General features: G+C 35.5%; 2 protein-coding genes across 2 annotated transcripts; both read right to left on the bottom strand.

Annotated features, from left to right (window-relative positions):
* Positions 1–509: 509 nt before the first annotated feature.
* LOC100266376 (phosphoglucomutase, cytoplasmic) lies at positions 510–22,889 on the bottom strand. The gene is made up of 19 exons (XM_002284693.5): positions 22,344–22,889; positions 22,168–22,256; positions 14,073–14,154; positions 13,704–13,759; positions 8,432–8,545; positions 8,203–8,265; positions 7,599–7,718; positions 7,394–7,494; positions 6,156–6,215; positions 5,941–6,040; positions 5,669–5,826; positions 5,491–5,586; positions 3,263–3,326; positions 3,090–3,171; positions 2,824–2,999; positions 2,667–2,743; positions 1,341–1,473; positions 934–1,050; positions 510–846 (listed from the first exon to the last, which is right to left on the bottom strand). Exons 2-19 carry the CDS (start codon positions 22,246–22,248, stop codon positions 775–777), a joined length of 1,752 nt encoding a protein of 583 aa, XP_002284729.1. The 5' UTR covers positions 22,249–22,256; positions 22,344–22,889; the 3' UTR covers positions 510–774.
* On the bottom strand, positions 9,556–13,695 carry LOC109122499 (uncharacterized). Its single transcript, XM_019219414.2, has 4 exons — positions 13,042–13,695; positions 10,405–12,229; positions 9,972–10,299; positions 9,556–9,887 (listed from the first exon to the last, which is right to left on the bottom strand). The coding sequence occupies exons 2-4, from the start codon at positions 12,226–12,228 to the stop codon at positions 9,847–9,849; spliced, it is 2,193 nt and encodes a 730-aa protein (XP_019074959.1). The 5' UTR covers position 12,229; positions 13,042–13,695; the 3' UTR covers positions 9,556–9,846.
* Positions 22,890–23,253: the final 364 nt, after the last annotated feature.

Below are 23,253 nucleotides of genomic sequence, written 5' to 3'. Positions count from 1 at the left end.
ATAAATAAATAATTTTATGTTTCTTCTATAAAGTACTATGACTATTAAATCTAAAAACAATGAATGTGGTGGAAAATTAATACATAAAAGCCCAAGAGAATTTAGAAAAAGAAAAGAAAAGAATTATGTCTAACCCTAATGCCCTAGAAAATGAAGTTTTAAAATATGATGATAGGGAGTGAATCAAGAAAACTAGAAAGTATAAAAAGTTTCCCAATACTATATTATAAAATTCCATTTTCTATAATATAAATTTTTATTTGTTTTATATATATATTTCATCAATTATTAATTTATATTTTTTTAAGTCTTTAAAGATTTCTAAAATTATTATTATCTTATACATTTAACCAAGTTATTAATTTAATACAGTGGCCCAAGCTAAGACTAGGAGATTTTAGCATCTCATGCATTTAGCAAGATTATTAATTTATCAAATATTCATTTATCGAGATTTTACTGTAAATGAATGCTTATAAGAGACTAGAGGCCCAACAAAGAGGACCAAGTGAGTTCAATCCTCGTTATTCTGAAGATTACAAAATTGATAGCGAAGTCGGGGAACTCTTAACATTATTCTGAATATCAGAAAACAAAATCAGCAAAGCATTTTTTTGGTCGTCGGTGCTCAGACCACAGAATGACCGCTTATGTAGGTATCTAATTTGGTATGATAGAGTTGACAAAACCTCAGAAGGTACAAAATGACACCAGGAATAGCCCCTTAATAATTAAACTTACAATCTTTTTGTTGTGTACAGCAGCAGTGTGCATCTATGTGATAACAGTGGGAGCAGAACGGCCTGTGAATTCCTGCATCTTAGAAAGCTTGAGAGCAACCTCCACCTGGGATCAAATGCATAGGTCAGCCAAAAGATATGATCAAAAGCAGGGTGATAAACAGTCCTGATAAAAGAGAGAGAGATGTCTCACAAGAGGACCAAGGGCTTCTTGAGAATCCCTCCCAGTCTTTGACGAATCCTTCTCATACTGCTCAATATAGACACGGATGGTTGCACCTTCTGAGCCAGTTCCCGAGAGGCGGAAAATCTGGAATTATATCCAGTGAGGGACAACAAGACAGAACGACTTTAGTAGTGGAGTTTGGACTCAGTATTTTCTCAAACGCAAGTCTTGGAAAAGATGTATATAAGAAATGAGGGAATCAACTAAAAAATGAAATATACGCTTCTTGTGGATAAAACTTTCATGCAAGAACAGAAGATCCTTTCAATTTCTATGTATCTCTAGGAACATTTGTTCCCTATAAGTATCAGGTAATTCTGAAAGTTCAGTAGCCAATGCAATCCCAAAAGAAATGATAAAGGAAACCTACTTACCAATCGTGACCCATCTTCAAACATATATCGAATACCCTGATGCTTTGAGATGGAACCATCAACAGGATCTTTGTATTCAAATTCATCAGCTTTCGCAACATTTGAGACATCTGAGTGTATTCCTTTTATGATCCTGTATAAATAAACAGCATAAATTCTTCAATGGCTTCATGATCAAGCAGGTAATAACCAATCTAGATTTGTGGAAAATGTATGTCTATGAGTCCTAAATTAAGACAACAGCAGATTCATTGTTCACAGAAATTCAGGAGGCTGGGTTTAATGCTCATATCACTCATCAAAATAAATCAAGATGCTCTTAAGAGCCTAAAATGTGCCTATTTAGATTGTTGCTTCAGGAAAAGATTAAGGGTCAGGTGAAGGTGATTTCGCCTTCTGCATGAAGAGTGGGAATGTTAAGGAAGTGCTCATGCTTAGAGAATAATGAACTGCCCTGGAATGTTCTGAAGTATGTAATATGGATATACAGGTCTAGAAACTAAACTGGATGCCATATTTGTAGAAGAAAGATCTCAATAAACCTAGGCCATAAGAAGCCAGATATGCTAACAGCAGTTCAATCAGAATGTAGAAGTTCATACCAAAATAGCGTATGGTAAAGTTTTGTCTACATGATTTAGTATCATACTAATAGCCCGTTTGGGTGATTGTCCAGGAATCACTTCAAGTGATTCTCTAAAGTTTTAGAAGTTTGTCAAACACCTAATTTCTGTAAAGAAACGCTTGTAACCCTTTCAAAATCACTCTCAAACAGCTCTAAACCAGATAGGGCCTTCTATTCTTACATTGCTTAATACCTTTTGGTAGGACTACCATGGCAAAGCCTGCTGTTGGATTACATACCAATTTCATGCAGGCATGTAGGTCAAATATCAAATTGATCATCTTGAAGCTTCCTGTTGGATTAGATAGCCCTTTTGCAGAAGCATGCTAGTCAAATATCTAGTTGATGATTGTGAAGCCTACTGTTACATTGATCATGCCTCATCAAATATCAAGTCGATGAAAAATTAAAAACTGGCCCATCCTTGTGGCACTCTGAATTAAAGTTTTATGTTAAATTTTATAAAAATGGTTTAATGGATTGAAGTTCTGATGGTGTCAGATGAATATGATATGAATGAGACAAATGCAATGTTGTGCTTGGAAAAAAATATTGAGTCCATGAGAGGTTATCAAGGGACATAAGAAAAATAATAAAGAAATAAGAAGCACCTTGAGCCCTGCCATTTCCTAATGAAAGAAAAGAAATTGGTGCATTTCAACAAAAAAGAGAGGAAAAAAAGAGTTGAATGAGAATCATACTTATTAACTTCTGGAAGGGAAGATTGAAGTTTGACCAAATATGCCATTAGTTCTTTTGCAGCACCTGCATCAACATTCTTCAAGAATAATTTGAACCAGTTAAAAGATACTCCAAGATTCTTTTTGCTAGAACAAAAAATTAGGTAGTATATCATACCTCATAGTCATATCGAGTATAATAGTGGCGGCCATAGGTAGCCCAATGATTGCGAACTATTTCTTCAACAGTAACAAGCTTTGCTCCACCAAGGTTTTCCTTATTTTCATAAGCGAGAATAGAAAGCCAAGCTAAAACAGCCCAGATTCCATCTTTCTCACGAATGTGGTCCGAACCTGTCCGTAGATACAACAGATCAAAATATTGCTTTACATATGTGTATGTCATAATTAACAGAAATTTCATACACAAAATATGAAACCTACCAGTTCCAAAACTTTCTTCACCACAAATTGAACATAATCCAGCATCCATTAAGTTACCAAAAAATTTCCAGCCAGTTGGGACCTGGCATTGAACAGTCAATAACAAATGTATGCCTCTCATAGCTGTGGTATATGACGCACAAAAGAATCTAATAAAATGTGAAACAGGATACCTCAAAGAATTTCAGATTTAAATGTTTGGCTACAACATCAAGAGCAGCAGATGTGGGCATACTCCTACAAGCAGTAAAGTCAAAGAATCAGATTAAATTAAAGGGCCAAAAACTGCAATAAAGAGTATATTAAAAAAAAAATGGAAAAGAAGAAGTTTGTGTAGGAGAATGCTCATTCAGAAAAGGACACTAGTCCTATAACATGAAGAGTAGGTTCCCCCTTATGGGTGATATTTATTAAAAAATAACCTTCAAATTCAGATTTGAGGAACCATCTTCCTGCCAAGGTTTGTAACCAACATTCTCTAATATATATTAATTGTTATTGCTTTAAGAATATTTCTTCATATTACTGGCCTATCATAAATATTTCTTCAGATTAAGAGGTACAAGAATGCAGATCCACATAGATAAACACATTTTTAGACACTTTATAGGTAAATAATGCGAATATAATACATTAAAGCGCCAAAAAGAGAGCACCAAAGTACACGGGACCACAATTTTAGTATGCATGGATATTCATCACCCCATAACACAAGGGTCTGTCACTCCCTCACAAAGAGACAAGGTGGGAGTCATGGGTTAACCACCTTAAATAAGCAAACCAAATATATAAAAATTTGTGGATTTCTTTCTTATATATTCTCTTTTGCCCTCCACCTTTTCACATTTACAAGTGTAGATTTTATCCTAGATGAAATACAATGGATATTTCATGTTGCACCTACATATGTACCATGCATTTCATTTGGCTTTTAAGATTTGAAAAAAGAACCTTATCTTTTTTATCAGAGACAAAAACCATTTTCATTGAAAGAGTAAACAAGAGAAGAATGTGAAATCCTTCCCTAATTAAATAACCTGATCAAAACAAAGGAAAAAGAAAAACAATCCAAAAGACATCAAGACGTCTTGGACCTAGTTTTAACAAGTTTTAAATTTCAAAGGTCTCAGCAGATAAGTAGGGCAAGGACTTTCAAATTTCATGGTTTAAGGAGTTTTTATGCTAGGAATGGTCACATTTTGATGTATTGGAAGAACAAATATTATTGTTGTTTTTGTTGTCTAAACAAGCATCCTAGACTGTTTGAATGTGTCATTATTAAATTTACCATCTTAGTTTTCTTTAATATTTCAATTCATTAAGGACTGCCTTGAATGAATTTTTTATTTTTTATTTTTTTCAAACAAAGACCTATGACATTTACAAACCAATACACAAGGAATGGCCAAATGGATAAGGAATGATATTATATTCATGTCATTTATAAAAAATATTGCATAACAATATTTTATCTGTTAGTTATTACAGGGATCAGGAAGATACTATGTGTCTCATTTCTAAATACTAATCCCATAACACTATTTTGCAATGTTTTCAGAACCGGACCGGTCATTGAACCAGAAAAATTACCGGTTCACGATTCACTGGTCGGACCGGCGGTCGAACCGGTTGAACCGGTGATATAATATATATATAATTTATATATTATATAAAATTAAAAATAATTATAAAAATTAAAAATATATAAAATTATAAGTTTTAATAATGTTTGGTTTTTATATTTGGTATATTAAATTAAATGATAAAGTTTAATATTTTAAATTTTATTAAATAGAAATATGTAATATTTAAGAATGAAGATATATTTAAGATGAAAAAATTTATAATATTTAATTTTATCTTTCTTTTTTGTATTTTATTGTTTTAAAATTATTCTATTAATTAGTTTATATTATTTTTTATAATTATTATTATAAAAATAAATAGGAATTTAAATATTTACATTTCTTTAAAGATTTTATATGATAAAAATTTGAAATAAAAACATTAATCTTAAGTCTTATTATATATATATTTTAACAACATTGCAAAAGTCCAGCCCTCATGCTTCCAGCCCTCAAAGAGGCCATGTTAGTACTATTCCTAGTCCCACATCGGAAGTTTGACCATAAAACGGTTCATTGGGCTGGACCGAACTGGAAAGGTCACCGGTTGACGGTTCGACCGGTCGAACCGGCCGGTCCGGTCCGGTTTTTAAAACATTGCTATTTTGTATCTGCACCATGGTTTTTTAGTGATTAGAGGACCTACTGCATGCAGAATGGATGGTAATTTGTTGGTCCCGCATGAAGCAAATTAAAAAGTCAGATATAAGAAGGAATAAGCTAGCACATGCGCAAAAAAACACACCAATAAGAAGCTAAGCAAGAAAATAGAGAACCTGGCAACTCCCTTTAAACCAGCAGAGAAATAGGGTATTGCGTCAACTGCATTTGCAGCAATGATAGCAACAGAATCTGATGGAGTAACAAAAAACCTGACATTGCAAGGTAAATCAGGTGATTTAAGACTTATGTCAAATAATAAGTATTCTTTCCAGAAATGAAGTGCAGTACTACCTTTTGCCAAGGATCATGTTACGATCTGCATCACCATCAGAAGCGGCACCAAACTCTGGTGGCTCATTTTTAGCATCTGATTTACCCAATCCCATACATGCAACCAACTCCTTTGCATAGGTTAGATTAGGATCTGGATGCCCTCCTCCAAAGTCTTCCTGTTTGCATGAAATCAGCCAAAAAAAGAAATAACAAAAGATTCTTAGGTTTTGAAATTATTCAGTTTGATAATTTTACAACAGACAAGAAATAGTCCATCAAGTCAGTCAAACCTTGGGAACGCAGTTCAGCAATGAGCTTTCTTGTGCACCAAGCTCTTCAACAAATATTCGCTTTGCATAAGCTCCACCAACTCCATGCAGTGCATCATAACTTTAAAAATAACATTGAACAAAAGTTAAGGTATCCACCAGATTCCAAAAAAATATTCCAAAAAAAAAAATATATACTCAGCAATAAAGAACCAACTAAGAGGCCTACTATATACCAGAATGTGAATTTTGGTGATGAGAGCAGCTTTTGGATAGATTGGAAATCAAAAATCGACCTGGAAAATAGAGAAAAAACAATCCGGTATGGTAGTGTTAAAAGAAGATGCACACACACCAGTGATACTTGAAGTATTAATTAACAATCTCAGAATTTTGATCTTCAAAACAAAGATATGAATATTGAAGAGAAAATTCTTATAAAGCTTCCAAAAATCAATAAAGAGATCAAATAGGAATATTCTACAGCATGCATGAGTCATGACACTTTACTCCTGTCTAGACAACTCGAGATTTTTTCCCCACTACAGTAATTTCCACTCATACTGGACAAACAATAGCATGTTTTGTAATTAATATGAGAAGTATTGACTAGAATAAATATACAAATCATATTACAACAGAAGGAAGAAATCATACCATGGAAAAATCATAATGACAGCTCAAAACATTATGATAATAAATGCTCTATGTAAGACTTTCACAACAAAGCACATGAACTCCAAGCAACCAGTAAAATGTCATTTTAAGAACCACTTATCAAGTAATTGTCATTTTAAGAACTCTAGCTTCCACTTCTCAAAGGTCCTCCCTCCTGAGTGTTTACCCTCCAGTTCTTAAAAAGGATCTGGTTGTAAAGCATTGGTCATTAAAAATCAAATCTAATAGTTGAACTACTCCATAACTGAGCGAGAATGGGGCAGTGAATAAGGCAGACCAATTCTTGATGATTCTCAATTTCACATAATACAACATTCTAATTGTGTGTCTCCAGAAATCAGACCAGTCAGATAATTGCATCTAGGTCCATGGTAAAAGGGGAGGGGGGAGCCAATTTGAACAAGAATCAAGAGCTCTGGACAGTGAACAAAAAGCAAGCTACCTCTTCAAACAATAGTGCTTTGCAGAAGAAATTAACTACAGTAATCCCCATGAATTGCACATCCAGGCTTTTCAATCCAGAACTAAAGACGAACGTATAAAATTGTTCCTAAACCTCAATCCAGAGGTATGCTTTTCCAGCATCCTCGCTTGATAAGTGGCACATGCTTCTTAATCACCAAAACACGAGCACAATGTTCTTGTTGATCACTCTGACCATCCCAAATGAAAATTGAGAGTACAAAAACAAAAACACAAACAAAAGAGAAGATGAAATAGATCACCATCATTCAATATATATCTTTCATATAGAAACAGAGGATAAGGACATGATGTTCCAGCAAAGAAAGCTTACTTCATCAATTTCACATAATCAAATGCTGAATCAAAAACCTCGACATCAAATTGTCCCTCAGGCCCCGTGAAGTTTGTAATGCCTATTGCAGAGATATCCACCTAGAGTGCATATAGAACATTGTGAAATGAGAATCTAAGTCGATGAAACCACACTTGCAGCAATCAAGAAAAAATGGATATGCAGCTTAAGATGCAGATAATACATCAGGAAGATCTTCTGCAATTATATACTCCTTTATGGATTTTGTGTTCTCATAGATCTTATCAGTAATTGCCTCTTGAGCAGGTCCACCATTTTCCATGTTGTACTTAATTCCAAAATCCTGCAAGGGAAGAACACAGGGAAAAAAATAAAGAACAAGAATCATGCACTACCATAAATCCGAATCAAATAAAATAAATTTTATCTGCTTCAAACGTTCAAAATTGAGTATTAAATAATATTTCTTCCAATGTATATTGACTTAATATGGTCTTACCCTTTTGTTCTTCTAGTTCATCTGTTCAATGTATCCATGTGTTAGGAGGTATATATCATTTTGCAACTAGCTCATTTTTAAGAATGGTTTCAGAATCTTAGAGTTCTGAATTTTCAATGGTCACAGGAGCCAACGGAAATGAACCACAAGGAAGTGAACATAATAAATGGAACACTATTTTGGATAGACTGAACCAAACAGGTGAAAAGTTATAACTAAGTATCCCATCTGTTTGGCATCCTACAGAGGCCAATATTAATTCATGACTACCAAACTGAACCATTTTCCTAAAATAAGAAAACTAAGAAATTACACAGTTTGTGTATACCTCGTTGGGACCACCTGGATTGTGACTTGCTGTCAGTATAAATGCTCCTGATGCCTTGGTTCCCTGATTTAATATAGTACATATACAAATTCATTATTTTTGTTGTTCTCAACCTATTCCTAACTGCAAGCAAACAATATTTAAAAATGAAACTGGGGGGGTGGGGGGACGTGCGGCGGCGAAGAAGGACATACAGTAAGATGTAGATAGTTGAAGCCAAATTACTTACATCTTTCCCCACTCTTTCACGGATGACAGCTGATACAGCAGGAGTTGAAAGCAACCCATTTTGACCAACCCAGACAGATCTCACTCCATTTGCAGCTGCCATCTTAATTATAATCTGGCAGTTTTTATAAAAATAGAAAAATTAATTAAAAAAAACATTAGATAAAGGCATTACAACACAGCCATCAAGAATCATTCGGATGATGCAAGGATTTCGTACCACACAGATGATAGAAAGCAATGACCTCTCACTCAAGAGAAAAGAATAGAGAAAAAGCAGAAAGCAATAACCCATGTTTTGCAGTTGTAAGATAGGCCAGGTTACACTGGGAGGCCTAGTCAAGTCAGTTTAAAGTCCAATTCTAAGAGCAGAATGTTCAACCAATAGCAAAGCACAACACAAGCGAAAACTATGTCGTGTCAAAGTTTTCAGTTTATCAAAGCTTTTGGATGCAGTAGAGGCATCATGATAATTGGGAGTGTCCTTACAAACCCTAAGCTCTAATATTAGATCAACCACCCTTATTTATTTTTTTCTTTTTCTTTTGATTGATTATTCATACATACATGAGTATATAGATACATACATAGATGTGCACATAAACACATGGACATACATACGGTATATGCATTCATGTAGATGGGCTTGCTTAGGTCACCTGATGCATCCATTTTGCCCAACCCAACTTTTGGACAGACTTTATTTACCAACTTCCACCACTAAGAAATATTAAACCAGTCAAATCTAATAGCTGAGCTAGCATAATAGGATTATTGTCAAACTCACACTGAACTGAAAAAATGGCCAGAATACTTTAGCACAAAGACAATGGGGCATAAATTTGGAGCCACAAATATAGAATATCAACAAACACACCCCATACCCCAACCACCCCCTTCCTCCCCTCTTACAACCAAAGTTTTTAAAGGCGAAAGCGTAAGGCGAGGCGTTTTTGTGTTCGTGAGGCGAGGCGTTGAGGCGTAAGCTTTTTAAGCCTCACATTATATAATTAATTAATATTTTTAAATATATAAAATAAAATAGCATAAATAGAAACATGAAAACAATTCATTAGAATCATAATAAAAAAAGCATACTAGTACCCTACTTTCACAAAAAAACCATAACAAAGTCATAAAATAGATTCTAGATTCAACTATACTAATAGTTTCAAACTTTAACAAAAAACCATAACTAAGTCATGAAATAGAAAATAGAGTCAACCATAATAATAGTTCTAAACTTTTACAAAAAATCCATAACTAAGTCATAAAATAACAACTAGAGTCAATTGTTTCAACTTAAATCCTCATCTTCAAGGTCATCATCATCCTCATCCAATGTATCAATAGTAGGAAAATGTCCACTATCATGTATCCCCATTTCATGTAAATCTTCATCTTCATCAATTGGTGTCAATTCAATTCCTTCTCTTTGCCTTTGCCTCCACTTGTACCTAGCATAAAGAATTAATTAAGTGTAAATATTATAAGTTTTTTTATTAAATTTAATCAAATTTATGACTTCAATTTTTGAGTACTTGGTACTTCATTATGTTTCCTTTTGTAGGAATGTGAAGAAACCATGTGATCCGATGATGTTTTAGTCTCTTGGGAGTTGGATGACACAGCTCTAATGGCATCAACACTGAATAACTCATCATCTTGAAGCCAACAAAGATCAAGGGGGAGGAGGGGATCTTCTTTCTCCGCAATCCATTCATCATCCGAATCAATCTCCTCTACCAAAATCGGATCAACATTTTGTTTCCTTTGTAGACTTCGCTCTCTCAACCTAGTGTTGTATCTTACATACACTAGAGCATTCAACCTTTGATGTTCAAGTCTATTTCTTTTTTTTGTATGGATCTACAAATAATAAAAGTATCAAATTTATGTGTTAAAATGAAATAAGGTTCTCTAACATTGACATAGAAATATATGTATAAAAATTTACAAAAATAGAAGTATTACCGACTCAAATGTGCTCCAATTTCTTTCACATCCCGAAGCACTACAAGTAAGGCTAAGGACTCGAATAGCAAACTTTTGCAACTCCGGTGTTGAACCCCCAAAACGCATCCACCAACTTGTAGGACTTCTTAATGTTCGAGAATCAATTGCAATACGACTCCCAAATTCACCCATTGCTTGGTCATATGAGTCCAACTGAATGTCAGCTTTTAAACGTTCTTGATAATCCAACATCCTATCCATGCATTCAAATAATCCCTTCCTCACCTCATCAGCATTAGAGAACTTATCTCCATACCACAATTGAGGATTAAGATAATAACCCGCTGCATGTAAAGGTCGATGAAGTTGCGGAGTCCATCTTGCATCAATTTTTCTCCAAATTGGGCCATATTTTCTCTCCACACCCCGACAATTAAATGCAATCTTCTCCTTAGCTAAATCCATCAACTCATAAATATAACCCATGGCTGGTCTTTCCTCTGAATCAACCTCTCTCAAGACACTAACTAATGGAACAGTGGTCTTTATGCAAAAAGCAACATGAGGCCAGAAATTTGGATCAAACAACACTGTACTTCGAGTTTTCACACCTTCTACCTTTTTAGCCCATGTGCTTGAACACCATTTTTCTGATGAGAACATTGCTATAAGAGCTTGCTTTTGCTTATAAAGACCTTGAAGAGTAAGAAATGCAGTAGCAAATCGTGTAATTGCTGGACAAAGAAGTTCATGATTTTTTGTAAATGTTCTCATCAAGCTAAGAACCCAAGTATGCCCATATATGAACTTCACTATTTGCCTAGCTCGAGATAGTGTAGTAGCATGAACATTTAGCTTTCCAATATCCTCCAACATCAAATCAATACAATGAGCAGCACAAGGAGTCCACCACAATTTTCTCCTTTTTTCCATAAGCCTCATTCCAGCATTCACATAATTAGAGGCATTATCAGTGATGACTTGCACAACATTCTCCTCTCCAATTTCTTCAACCACCTCATCAAGATATTTGAACATCAATTCCCCATTTTTTATTGTATCAGAAGCATCAATTGATTTCATAAACCAAGTGCCAGCAGGACTATTCACCAAAAAATTGATAAGACACCTACTTTTTCCATCTGTCCAACCATCTGACATAATTGAACATCCATATTGTTTCCAAGCTTTTTTGTGATCTTCCATAATGATACTTAGGTCATTTACCTCTTCTTTAAGAATCCATGTCCTCAATTCATGCATAGATGGAGGCTTAAACCCGGGCCCAAAATTTGCAACAGCATCTATCATAGGAAACCAATAAGGATCATTCACAGTGTTGAATGGGAGACCTTTTGAATACATGAACCTACCAATTTTTCTACACACTTCCTTCCTTTCTTCTTGCTTCCACTTTGAATTCAAAGTAGTTTGTCTAGGTTGTGAAGTGGTAAATTTATCCATGGGTCCCCTAGGAATAGGTTCCCCACTCCCACTCCCACTCCCACTCCCACTCCCTAGTGTCCCTATTGTTTTAGACAAGGCACTCTCATGCATTGAAGTTAGACCCATACTAATTTCTTGGAGCAATTCATTTCTTTTTGTTTTTTGATCCTTAAAATTGGCCAATGCCTCTTTGCATTCCAATCTAGCATCTTCACTAACCTTGTTGCATGGTTTCATACCATGATGAGTTCCGGCTAAGTGATGCTTGAGTCTATTCACCCCTCCCGTGCATCTTTGATTGCAAAATTTACATCTTAAATATTGCTCCCCGGCAACTTCAAGAACATACTTCCACACAAAATCTTTTCTTGAATTTTTCGAATCGGAGGAACTCATTCTAAAAAAAAAAACACCAATAATAATATTCAAATTTCTATATAATAATATAATTGACTAAAAAATAATAACAAGACATAATTGAAAGGAATTTAAAAATGAAATTCAAAATTTAATTGGTTTTAATTTTAAAAAACCAATATTTGTTTTAGAAGAATTTTAAAATTATACACATAAAAGGGAAGAGATATTTTTATAATCTAAATTCCATTTAATAAGGAAATGAATGTTATATTTCATTTAAAAAAAATAAGAAATAAAAAATATACTTATAAGAGTGAAGACAAAATATAAGAGTGAATACCTTGGAAAAATAGAAAAAAAGAAATAAAAAATAAATTTATAATTATTAAATTAAGTGTATATTTTAAACTAATTTTATTTATTTTTATAAAAAAATAAATATTTCGTGAACCAAACACACCATCAAGGAAAGAAAGGTTTTTCACCTGTGAAATATGATTATATTTTTGTAATAAAAAAAAAAAAAGTGATTGCCGATTGGTTAGGCGGGTGGGAACTGAGAAGAGGAGGGCGATGCACCTCTGTTTCAACAGAGGAGTCACAGACGGCTATTGAGGGTGTGCGTACTACGCACCATTTTATTTTTAAAATTGGGGATGGCATTTGATTAAAAAAAATAAAATTGATGAACGAGAACGAGAAGGAGACCCTGACTGCCAAGAGAGAGCCAGCCTCTCTGCGTCAAGTCGACTGCCATGGAAGATGAAGAAAACCATGGCAGATGGAGAACAAGATGAAACCGAGAGGGGGAAGCATCGGAGACACGAAGAAAGGGAGTTCGCGACATACCTGGAGATGAACGAGAAGGATCGCTGCTGGAGAAGATGCTCTGCAATTGGTCGTCGCCGAAGAAGATGCTCTGGATTGGTCGCCGCCGCTTCAGGTAGGGTTTCCTTTTGGAGTTTTTCTCCCAATTTCTGTTTGCCTTCAATCGGGACTCGAGTTTTGCTTTAGGGATCAGTTAGGGCTTTTTTTTTTAAATTTCTTCATGGCCACAACGCGTGCGCCTTCTTCTTAGGGCGTAAAAGGCGCAATCAAGGCGCGCCTCAGACACGCCTCGGTGGAAAAGGCGTACGCCTTTCTGGCATTGCGTTTTATTATTTACGCGTCAGGGCGTTTTTGCCTTGCCTCGCTTCAAGGCGCGCCTGAGATACGCCTTTGAAAACCTTGCTTACAACAAAGCAGCTATAAGAAGGCTGGGATTTGGGGAGAAGGAATGAGAACTACATTTATCATTCAGTTCTTGGGGAAGTAAAAGGCTAGTGTTTCTAATTTGAACTTTCTGCTATTATTTAAGGTGAAATACTGTAAATACAACTAATAGCATGACATAAATATCATGGCCTCAAACAATGTACTGAAAACAATTAAATAAATAAATAAAATTACTAGTCCAAAACCATATACGAACAAGATGATAAAAATATGCGCGCAAATGGACAAGAATGTACCTGAATGGCATCCTTCGAGAAATAGCGGCCATCACCAGAAACAACAAGTGTCATGCCTGCATGCACAAACATAAACTAGGAAAAGAGTAAATCTGACCCATTTAACAGATAATAAATTAGATCAAAACAAAAATCATGTGAGGTATGAAACAAAAGGGGGGCATATTTCTGAAAAATGGTAAATAACTTTCAGAAGAACATAAATTCAAAGTGCTTTCCTTTAGCCTCACATCATGTTGGGAGTTTCAAAAGCCTCTCATTGCAATTATAGAGTGGGAATCATCTCATTGTATAGATTAAAATACCTCCAATAACAATATCAATCTTATTAAATGTACACAAAAGGTACATAAATAATAGAACTCCTACCTCTTATTTTGTCTTGTGAAAGGGCATTGAATGTTGACTGAACAAAATTGTGCAAGTAATTTTGTTGCTTGAATACTTTCACCTGAAAAGTTCCAACCACCATAATATTATTATTATTTTTTTTTATAAGTGAGCAAGAGGAAAAGTATATTAATGAAAAGGCCTATACACCAAGGTCCACAAGTAGCATACAAAGGAAATCAAAAGGTCTAGCCAAAATGAGGGAAAATACAAAAAACCACTCCCTCCCTCAATTAGACCCTAACCAAACTACAAAGTCAAATAGAGACAAAGTGTTTTCAGCAATGTATACCCTAACCCAAAACAATAGATTAATCACTAACAAAATCTTCAAAGGAAGAATCATCTGTTTCGTATTGTCAAGCGCTCTTTGATTTTCATCTTTTCACAAAGACCAAAAAATACACAATGGGGCAACTCTCCAAACCTTTTTTCGCTTTCTTTCCACAAAGGAGGCATTCCAACTTAGCAAGGCCTTAACCGACACAAGAAGAACTCAAGTGACACCAAATAAAGCAAAAAGAAAGTTTCATAACTCCCTAGATTTAGGACAGTAAGAAGGATATGATCAATAGACCTCACTTTGCTTCTACAAAGGTAACATTTATTTGCTAAGGACCAACCAACCTCTCCTTTAACATCAAAACCTTCCCCTAGCAAGTTTCCCAAGCTAAAAAACTCACTTTAGTTGGAACCCAAGAATTCCAAATAATACCATGGAGGAAAGTAAATGAGTGTCCTGGCTCTAACATAGACTATAAAGATTTATTAAGGATACCCCATTCTTTGAGCCCACCCGCATCAACCTATCCTTCTCTCCCCTTTTCACAACCTTTCCATGCAATGTTGCGAAAAGAAACTCCATGATCTCCAACTCTAGTTGTTCGGATGTCTAGCAAAACAAGGGTTTCAGTGCCCCCCCTTCTTGCACCTCCCAAACATCTGCCACCCAAGCCTCTTATTCAACACTAAAGCAACAAGGTGGGAAAAGACACATGTAAAGGTTCCTCTCTACACCATCTATCCACCCAAAACTTTACCCTCCCTTCATCCTACATTGCAAAAGAAACTTTAGTTTTGATGAGATCCCATTCTTTTCTAATCGATTTCCAATGCCGGTCTCCAAAACCTCCTCTCACAATGCAAGAATTCCACCTTCCTACCTCCTCTCCATATTTTTCCTAAATAAACCACTTCCAAAAGACATATCCTTCAAAGGCAAATCTCTAACTCCACTTATTGAACAAGACCCTGTTAAGAGAAGAAAGACTTTCAATGTCTAGCTCCCTCTTCATCTTTTCTCTACATAAGATTGACCAATTCACTAATTGCAACTTTTTCTCCAATGTGGTGAATAAAATCATGTAGTAGATAAGCAAACTAGATAAAATGCTACGAATCAAAGTAAGTCTCCCTCCTTTCAAAATATATTGCCTTTTCCACATTGAGAGCTTACGTTTGAACCTTTCCTTCATCTGATACAAAATTGAATCCTCCTTGAAAGGAGTGCCTGAAGGAAGACCAAGGTAACTAGACAAAAGATTACCTACCCGACAACCCAACTCAACAACCAAAACCTCAACATTGGCAACCTCACCTATAGGAAATAATTCACTTTTTTCAACATTGATTTTCAAATTTGATATAGCTTTGAACCACATAAGAAGCCAAGATAAATAGATCATCTAAGAGTGAGAAGCCTTACAAAAGACATGGGTATCATCATCAAATAGCAAATCCAAAGCCTCCACTCCCTTTCCCTTCCTCCCCTTAACCCGAAAGCCGATAAAAAAAACCCTCCTACACCCTTTCCACCAAGCAATTGAGGGCCTCCATCGCCATCAGAAACAAATGGGGAAAGAGAGGATCTCCTTGTCTTAATCCTCTAGAATTTTGGAAAAAAATCGTAAGGGTACCATTTACGAGGACCAAGAATTTCACCCTAAAAATGCACCATTTGATCCATCTAATCTAACTCTAACCAAATCCCATCTTTTCCATAATATCTAGCAAGAATCCCTAATTAACATGATCATAACTCATAAGCCTTCTCAATGTCTAACTTGCAAACAACATCACTAGAATTACTCCTCTACAAAGAGTTAATAGCCTAATTAGCAATAAGAGTCACATCAACAATTTGACTTCCCTTTATAAAAGGCATTTCGAAATTTCGAAACTACTCTTCCCACCACCTTTTTTAGCCTAGCCAAAACCTTAGCTAATAACTTGTACAACTCACCTACCAAACTAATAGGTCTAAAATCTTTCAAGTCTTCGACACCACCTTTCTTGGGAATTAACACCAAAAAAGTGGCATTTAGATTTTTTACCAACCTTTCTTAATAAAAAAATTCCCTAAACAAGCCTAATACTTCCATTTTCACAAAATCTGAACAAAATTGTCAAAAGGCTAAAGAGAACCCATCAAGGCTAGGAACTTTGTCCCCATTCAATTCTAACTCCTCAAAGAACACCTCCTTCGCTGATAAAGGCACCTTTAACCCATTAGCCTCCCAACTCTCCAAGATTTTGAACAACATCTCATCAATGCTAGGTCTCTAATCTCCTAGATCAGGCAACAAATTGTGATAAGTTTAAGCAATCCCTATCTTAATGCATTATCCTCATATAGCCAAGCCCCATTAACTTTGCTCTTGTTCAAAAAGCTTATTCTATATTGTGCCACATCTTATGAAAAAATTTTGTGTTTCTATCACCATCCTTTAACCAAATCTCTCTCGAGTTTTGCCTCCAAGAAACTTCTTCCAAAGATGCCCACTTACAATAACCTTCTCAAGCTATCCAACTAGCTTCAACCTCCTCAAGTGAAAAGAGAGGATTCCCTTTCCTTAGCTTTTGAAAAGGCCATTTGATTAAAAGCCATCTCTTTTCTTACAAATTTGTTGCCGAAAACCTCTTTATTTCAAACCTTCAAATTAAATTTCAACACTTTCAACTTAGATGCCAAAATAAAACCACATGAACCACTTAACTGAAATCCCATCCACCAACTCTTAATCAAATCATTGAAACCGTTTGTTTTCAACCACATCTTGGAAAATCTGAAACATAGTTGTGAAAGGCGTGCCTTAGGGCGGCGCGACGCCACCCTCCGGTGTCTCGCCTGAAGGCAGGCGATGCCCCTTCACGAAGGCGCCGCTTAGGCGCGCAAGGCGCTCGCCTCTGACCAAGTACGCCCTCTTTCTCTTTCTCCTTCTCCTTCTCCTTCTTCCTCCGTCGGGTTGCAGAGGGCTGGGCTGAGCCCTAATATTTTTATTTATTTTGTGGGTCCAAAATGGCGTCGTTTTGGCCATTTCAATTTTAAAGGAACAGGCCAAAACGACATCGTTTTGGAGCCTGTTCCTTTTAAAAAAAAAAACAGGCCAAAACGACGCCGTTTTGACCTGTTCCTCCCTTCCAACCCCCTTTTCTGGTCTTTCTCAACCCGAGACCACTCCCATTCGTGCCCTAACCTCAGCCGTGCTGGAGAAGTGAAGCAAAAGAAGAAGAAGAAGAAGAAGAAGAAAAATAGGGGAAAAATAGTCATGTACCTTCTGAACCTCGGTATTTTTCTCTTTTCTTCACTTTTCTGCATTTTTTTCCATTCTTATCTCATAACTCTCATTGGCAATTTTTTTTTAAAATATAAATATTGTATTTTGACATAAAAATTTTACTAAATAAAAATAAATAAACAAAAAACACTCATATGCATATTTGTTGTTAATGTGATATGCATTTTTTTTTCAATTTTTTTTAATTTAATTTTAATTATTTTATTTTAGAGTATAGATAATTTGTTTGCAAGATAAGTAATGAGAGTAAAACTCAAGTGGACTCTAGTGCAAGTGGAAGAAGAGATCCCGGATGGAAATATGCTCGTTTGGTTAATGAAAAAAATTTAAACACCATCATATGCATTTTTTGTGATAAAGTAACCAAATGAGGCATATATAGACACAAACAACATCTTGTTGGTGGATATAGAAATGCTAAAAAGTGTAGAAAATGTCTGAAACATGTTAGAGAAGAAATGAAAGAGTTTATGAGTTTCAAGAAAAATCAAAAAGAGCAAATGAATATGGGGAGCGAAGATGTTAATGAAGATTTGTTTGGTTTGGAAGATGAAGATTTTGGTGAGGAGATTAATAGTAGAACGAATGTCACCAACATTTCTAGTGGAGGTAGTAACCGAGGAGGTAGTGGTGGTAGGATGTTTTCTTCAAAAAAACCAAGACAAAAAGGTTCTATGGATCATTTTTTCACTCCTAATGCAGAAATGGTTGTTCAAAATCGAAGGAGTGGAAAGATGAATCAAACTACCATCAATGATGCCTACAAAAAGGAAGCAAGAGAAAGAGTTTGTATGCTTATCACAAGATGGATGTATGAGGCTGCTATTTCATTTAATGCAATCACATATCCGAGTTTCCAACCAATAATTGAGACTATTGGCTAATATGGTGTGGGTATGAAGGGACCAACTTTTCATGAGGTAAGAGTTACTAACCTTAAGAAAGAATTTGCTCTCACAAAAGATTTGATGAAAGAACATATGGTGGAATGGGGAAAAAATGAATGTTCAATTATGTCGGATTGATGGATTGATAGGAAAGAGAGAACTTTGGTGAACTTTTTGGTTAATTGTTCAAAGGGAACCATGTTCATGCAATCCATTGATGCTTCTTCAATGATTAAGACAGGAGAAAAGATGTTTGAGTTACTTGACAAATGGGTAGAGCAAGTTGGTGAGAAGAATGTTATTTAAGTTATAACAGATAACCACTCAAGTTATGTGATGGCAGGTAATAAATACTATTTCTTGAATTTTTATTTACTTTTAAAATTTGAATTATTTATCTTGAGAACTTATGTAAATTTATTATCTACAATGTCACATAGAGAGGTTGTTAGAATTAAAGCGCTCGTATTTGTATTGGACACCATGTGCTGCACATTGCCTTGACTTGATGTTGGAAGATATTGGAAAGCTACCAAACATCAAGAGGACATTGGAGAGGGCTATATCACTAAATGGGTATATTTATAATCGCTCAGGGCTACTCAACATGATGAGGCGGTTTACTGGATAAAGGGAATTGCTTAGGCCTGCTAAGACTCGGTTTGCAACTGCTTTCATCACATTATCGAGATAGCATGAACAAAAAAACAACTTGAGGAAGATGTTTACAAGCTCAGATTGGTCAGATAGTAAATGGGCAAAAGAGCAAAAAGGGAAAACTATAACCAACATAGTTCTAATGCCTTCATTTTGGAACACTATTGTGTTTTGCTTAAAGGTTTCAAGTCCCCTAGTTCGTGTGCTTCGTTTGGTTGATGGTGAAAAAAAAGCTCCTATGGGATACATCTATGAGGCCATGAATGAAGCTAAGGATTCAATTGTGAGAAGTTTTAATGGAAATGAAGAGAAGTACAAAGAAATCTTGAACATCATTGATAAGAGGTGGGAGATTCAGCTTCATCGGCCTTTGCATGCAGCAGGGTACTTTTTGAACCCGGAATTCTTCTATGATAAACCAGAAATAGATCATGATGCAGAGATTATGAGTTATTTGTATAAATGCATCTTAAGGCTAACAAGAGACCCTGCTAAGCAAGAAAAAGTTGTGGCCAAAGTAAGTTTGTTCACAAATGCCCAAGGACTATTCGGGAATGAGTTAGCTGTTAGGACAAGAAAGACTATAGCACCAGGTTAGTTATTTAGTTTTGTTTATTTAAATGATTAGACTGTATTTTTGCTAAAATAGGGGAATTGTTTCACTAAATTGTTAATATCTATACTACAGCTGAATGGCGGGCTGCATATGGAGCTTCAGCTCCAAATTTGCAAAGGTTTGCAATGAAAATCCTCAACTTAACATGCAGTGCATCAGGTTGTAAACGGAATTGGAGCATCTTTGAAAATGTAAGTGACCAAAATAATTACAAGTAATAGTCTAATAGAGTCTTGAATGTAATTTAAAAGTTAAAACTTTAAAATATATTCATAAGCTTATGAATTTTTGCAGATTCATAGAAAGAGGAGAAATAGGTTAGATCATCAACGCTTGAATGATTTGGTATACATTAAGTATAATTGAACCTTGAAGAGAAGATACAATGAACGTAACACCACTAACCCAATTTCTTTGAAAGATATAGGTGATAGCAATGAATGGTTGATAGGAAGAATGGAAGATGAGGATTCTCATGGAGGTGCACAAGATGATTTTGTATTTGATGATGATAATTTGACATGGGGTGATGTTGCTAGAGCTACTGGAGCTGAGGAGGCTAGGTTTGATACTAGAGCTAGAGCTAGAACAAGCTCAAGCATAATACCACCAACAAGGGGGATAGCTTCAAGTTCTAGAACTTTGCCTTCTCATTCACTAATAGATGAAGATGAAGATGGAGACATGGTTGATTCAGCAGATGAAGAAGATGGAGAAGGCTACAAATGTGGTGATGGAAATGATGATGATGATGATGATTTTGTTTATTTAGAGGAGGAGTGATGATTGCTTGTTGTGGACAAATTTGTTATTTAAGTGTTTTTAATGATGTTTTTGAATTGTGGACAAATTTCATGTTTTGGACCTTTTGGTTTGGAAACTTTGGATTTGGATTTGTTTTTATGCTTGAAGTTCTTTATTTTTATGTTTTTTGTTGATTAAATTGAAGTTTTGAATGATATTTGATGATTTATGTGTTTAGGACAAATAAATGATTGTTAAATTTGATTATATTATATAAAAATATATATGTAAATTAAGGTGCGCCTCACTTCACTAAAACCCGCGTCTTGCGCCTCAGGCTCTAGGACTACTTTGCGCCTTGGTGCGCCTTGAGCCTTTTAAAACTAAGATCTGAAAGGGATACTACCTCTTCTTATCCCTCCCCCATCTAGCAGAACAGGAGAATCATTTAGAAACTGTCCTACTAACCTGAAAGCATTCTTACAATGATAATTTTGTCAGATTCCTATTATCCTTTCTCTCTAATTATTTATTAGCATTAAGTAGAATATCAAGAAAAAAAACTATATTGAATTGATAAAATAACATCAGAGACAATAATGTATTAGTAAAAGATCTAATACTAGGATGATGAAAACATCAGCCAACCAGCATGGTTGACTACTAAGAATTGTTCTATTAACAGTTCTAGGGTATGAGATAGATCTGACTGTCAACCTTAGCCCATTGGATAGATAATCTATATATAGATTGGCACAGAGTCAGAATTAACCTCAGGTACCAAACTGGAATGACATTATGAATTAACAATAGCAACAGTTACTTCATTTAACATTCAAATTAAAAATAAAATTTTAACCAAAAAAAAAACCCAACAAAAAACAAAGATCCACAAAAAATTGATTATTATGTCTCAGATACATAACAGAGACCCACCAGTCCAGTCAAAGTTCAAGGTGTGTGACCAAGGAAGCAATTTGACATATAAAATTGATCCATCATTATCTAATGAGATTTACTTTAAAAGAAACAAATGGGATATTTTAAAGATTCTGATCTCAAACAAAACAAACAAACAGGGTACCCATTTTCAGAAACACAAGCCAGAAGACCGGAATCACACTGAACCGAAATTCCAAATGACAAACGAAAAAAGCAGAGAAAACTCTAAACTTTTTACATGCAGAATAATACGGAGAATCATTAAAGAAAATAATCCTTTGCCTATAGATACTCAATAAATGCTCATCAACACGATCCATGATCTATTATAGTCTTCTTATTTGACATGAGGAAGATCTGATCACATAATAATTTGCTTCTGAAAAATTAAAACTACTAAATGAATTGCGAGCCCAAAAATTGCAAAAATCAGATCGAAAACAAAGCAAGTGCAGTCGCCGATCGGATCTATCAAGCATAGGAGAGAAACAAAACACGAACCATTTTTACAACACAAAAGCAAAGGACAAACGGATCCATCGATTGCCACTGTTTTCATGAACACAGATCTACTAATATCGAAGATCAAACGTCAAAACACAGAGAAATCATAACCCTAATTTAGAGAAATCAATAGAAGGATCTAAAACCTTCTTCCTGAGGCCAGAAGTTCCCGGTTTCTGGCCATCAAACGGCGAAGTTGTGACTCGAGAAACCTTGAACATCACCATTGCTTCCCCTGCAACAAAACCCTAAACTGAGAGAAGAGAAAAAGGCGAGAGAGGAATTTTGGGAATGGGAAAGATAAGGAAAAGAGAAATCTTACTTATAGGGGATGACAGAAGAAGCTTTGATTTGGGAGATGTCAAGACGGGAGAGGATACAAGTGTACAGCTCTAGTGAAAGTGAGTGTTAAAAACGCACGAATGAGCATTTATTTACAACGAGAGAAATAGGGTGGGGTTTGGGTTCCGTTTGGGCCGCACATTAGTGATGAGGACCTCCGAAGCTCACGCATTTTTAAGCTCCCTTTAGAGAGCGCTTCCATCGCTACTCTTCTCTTGATGGTTCGCAAATCCCACTGCCATTTCTTTCTTTCTTTATTTTGTCCTTTCAAGTTTTTTTCCCTAATGATAATTCTTTAAATTACTAGTAATTAAATTTTTTCAGGCCCTTTTCTTTTTTGGCACCATCTGCGATTTCTGTTGCTGCGTGATTTGAACATTTGGATGCCTCCATCAAAATTTTGGACTCATATTTATTTAGTAAACAAAATCGATGGCACTTGCGTCTTATGTTCGCTATGTATTATGGCCCAATCCACTACAGGTGCAGATTCGATTCCATTTGGAAGCAACTCCGTGTTGTTTTGTCCTTAAAAAATAACGTTGATGTAGAAAGGAGAATGACAAGTTCTTCAAATGCTCGGCTCCGGAATACAGAATATGCTGTTCCAGGATAGAGAATGTGCGCTTTGGAGGGCCCAAAAGTAGCTTGCTTTTTGCGGTCTTACCGGCTTTGATTCGGGCTTCATGGCATCCTTGGATTGGGTCGGTCACGCAACTTCTCTTCATGGTTAATCTCCATACAGCTTAACTTGTGCATCAGTTCAATTTTCCTTGTGTATCAAGGAGAGACATTTCATCAAATGTAAAAATCGGCTTAAAAACAGTCTTCCTGCTCCAAATGGGATGTTCAGGTACCTAAAAGTACTCGAGGAATGAACTGGCTGCCCA

The sequence above is a fragment of the Vitis vinifera genome, chromosome 1 (assembly GCF_030704535.1).
Source record: "Vitis vinifera cultivar Pinot Noir 40024 chromosome 1, ASM3070453v1".
Lineage (NCBI taxonomy): Eukaryota > Viridiplantae > Streptophyta > Magnoliopsida > Vitales > Vitaceae > Vitis > Vitis vinifera.
This window is presented reverse-complemented; position numbering and strand designations above follow the sequence as displayed.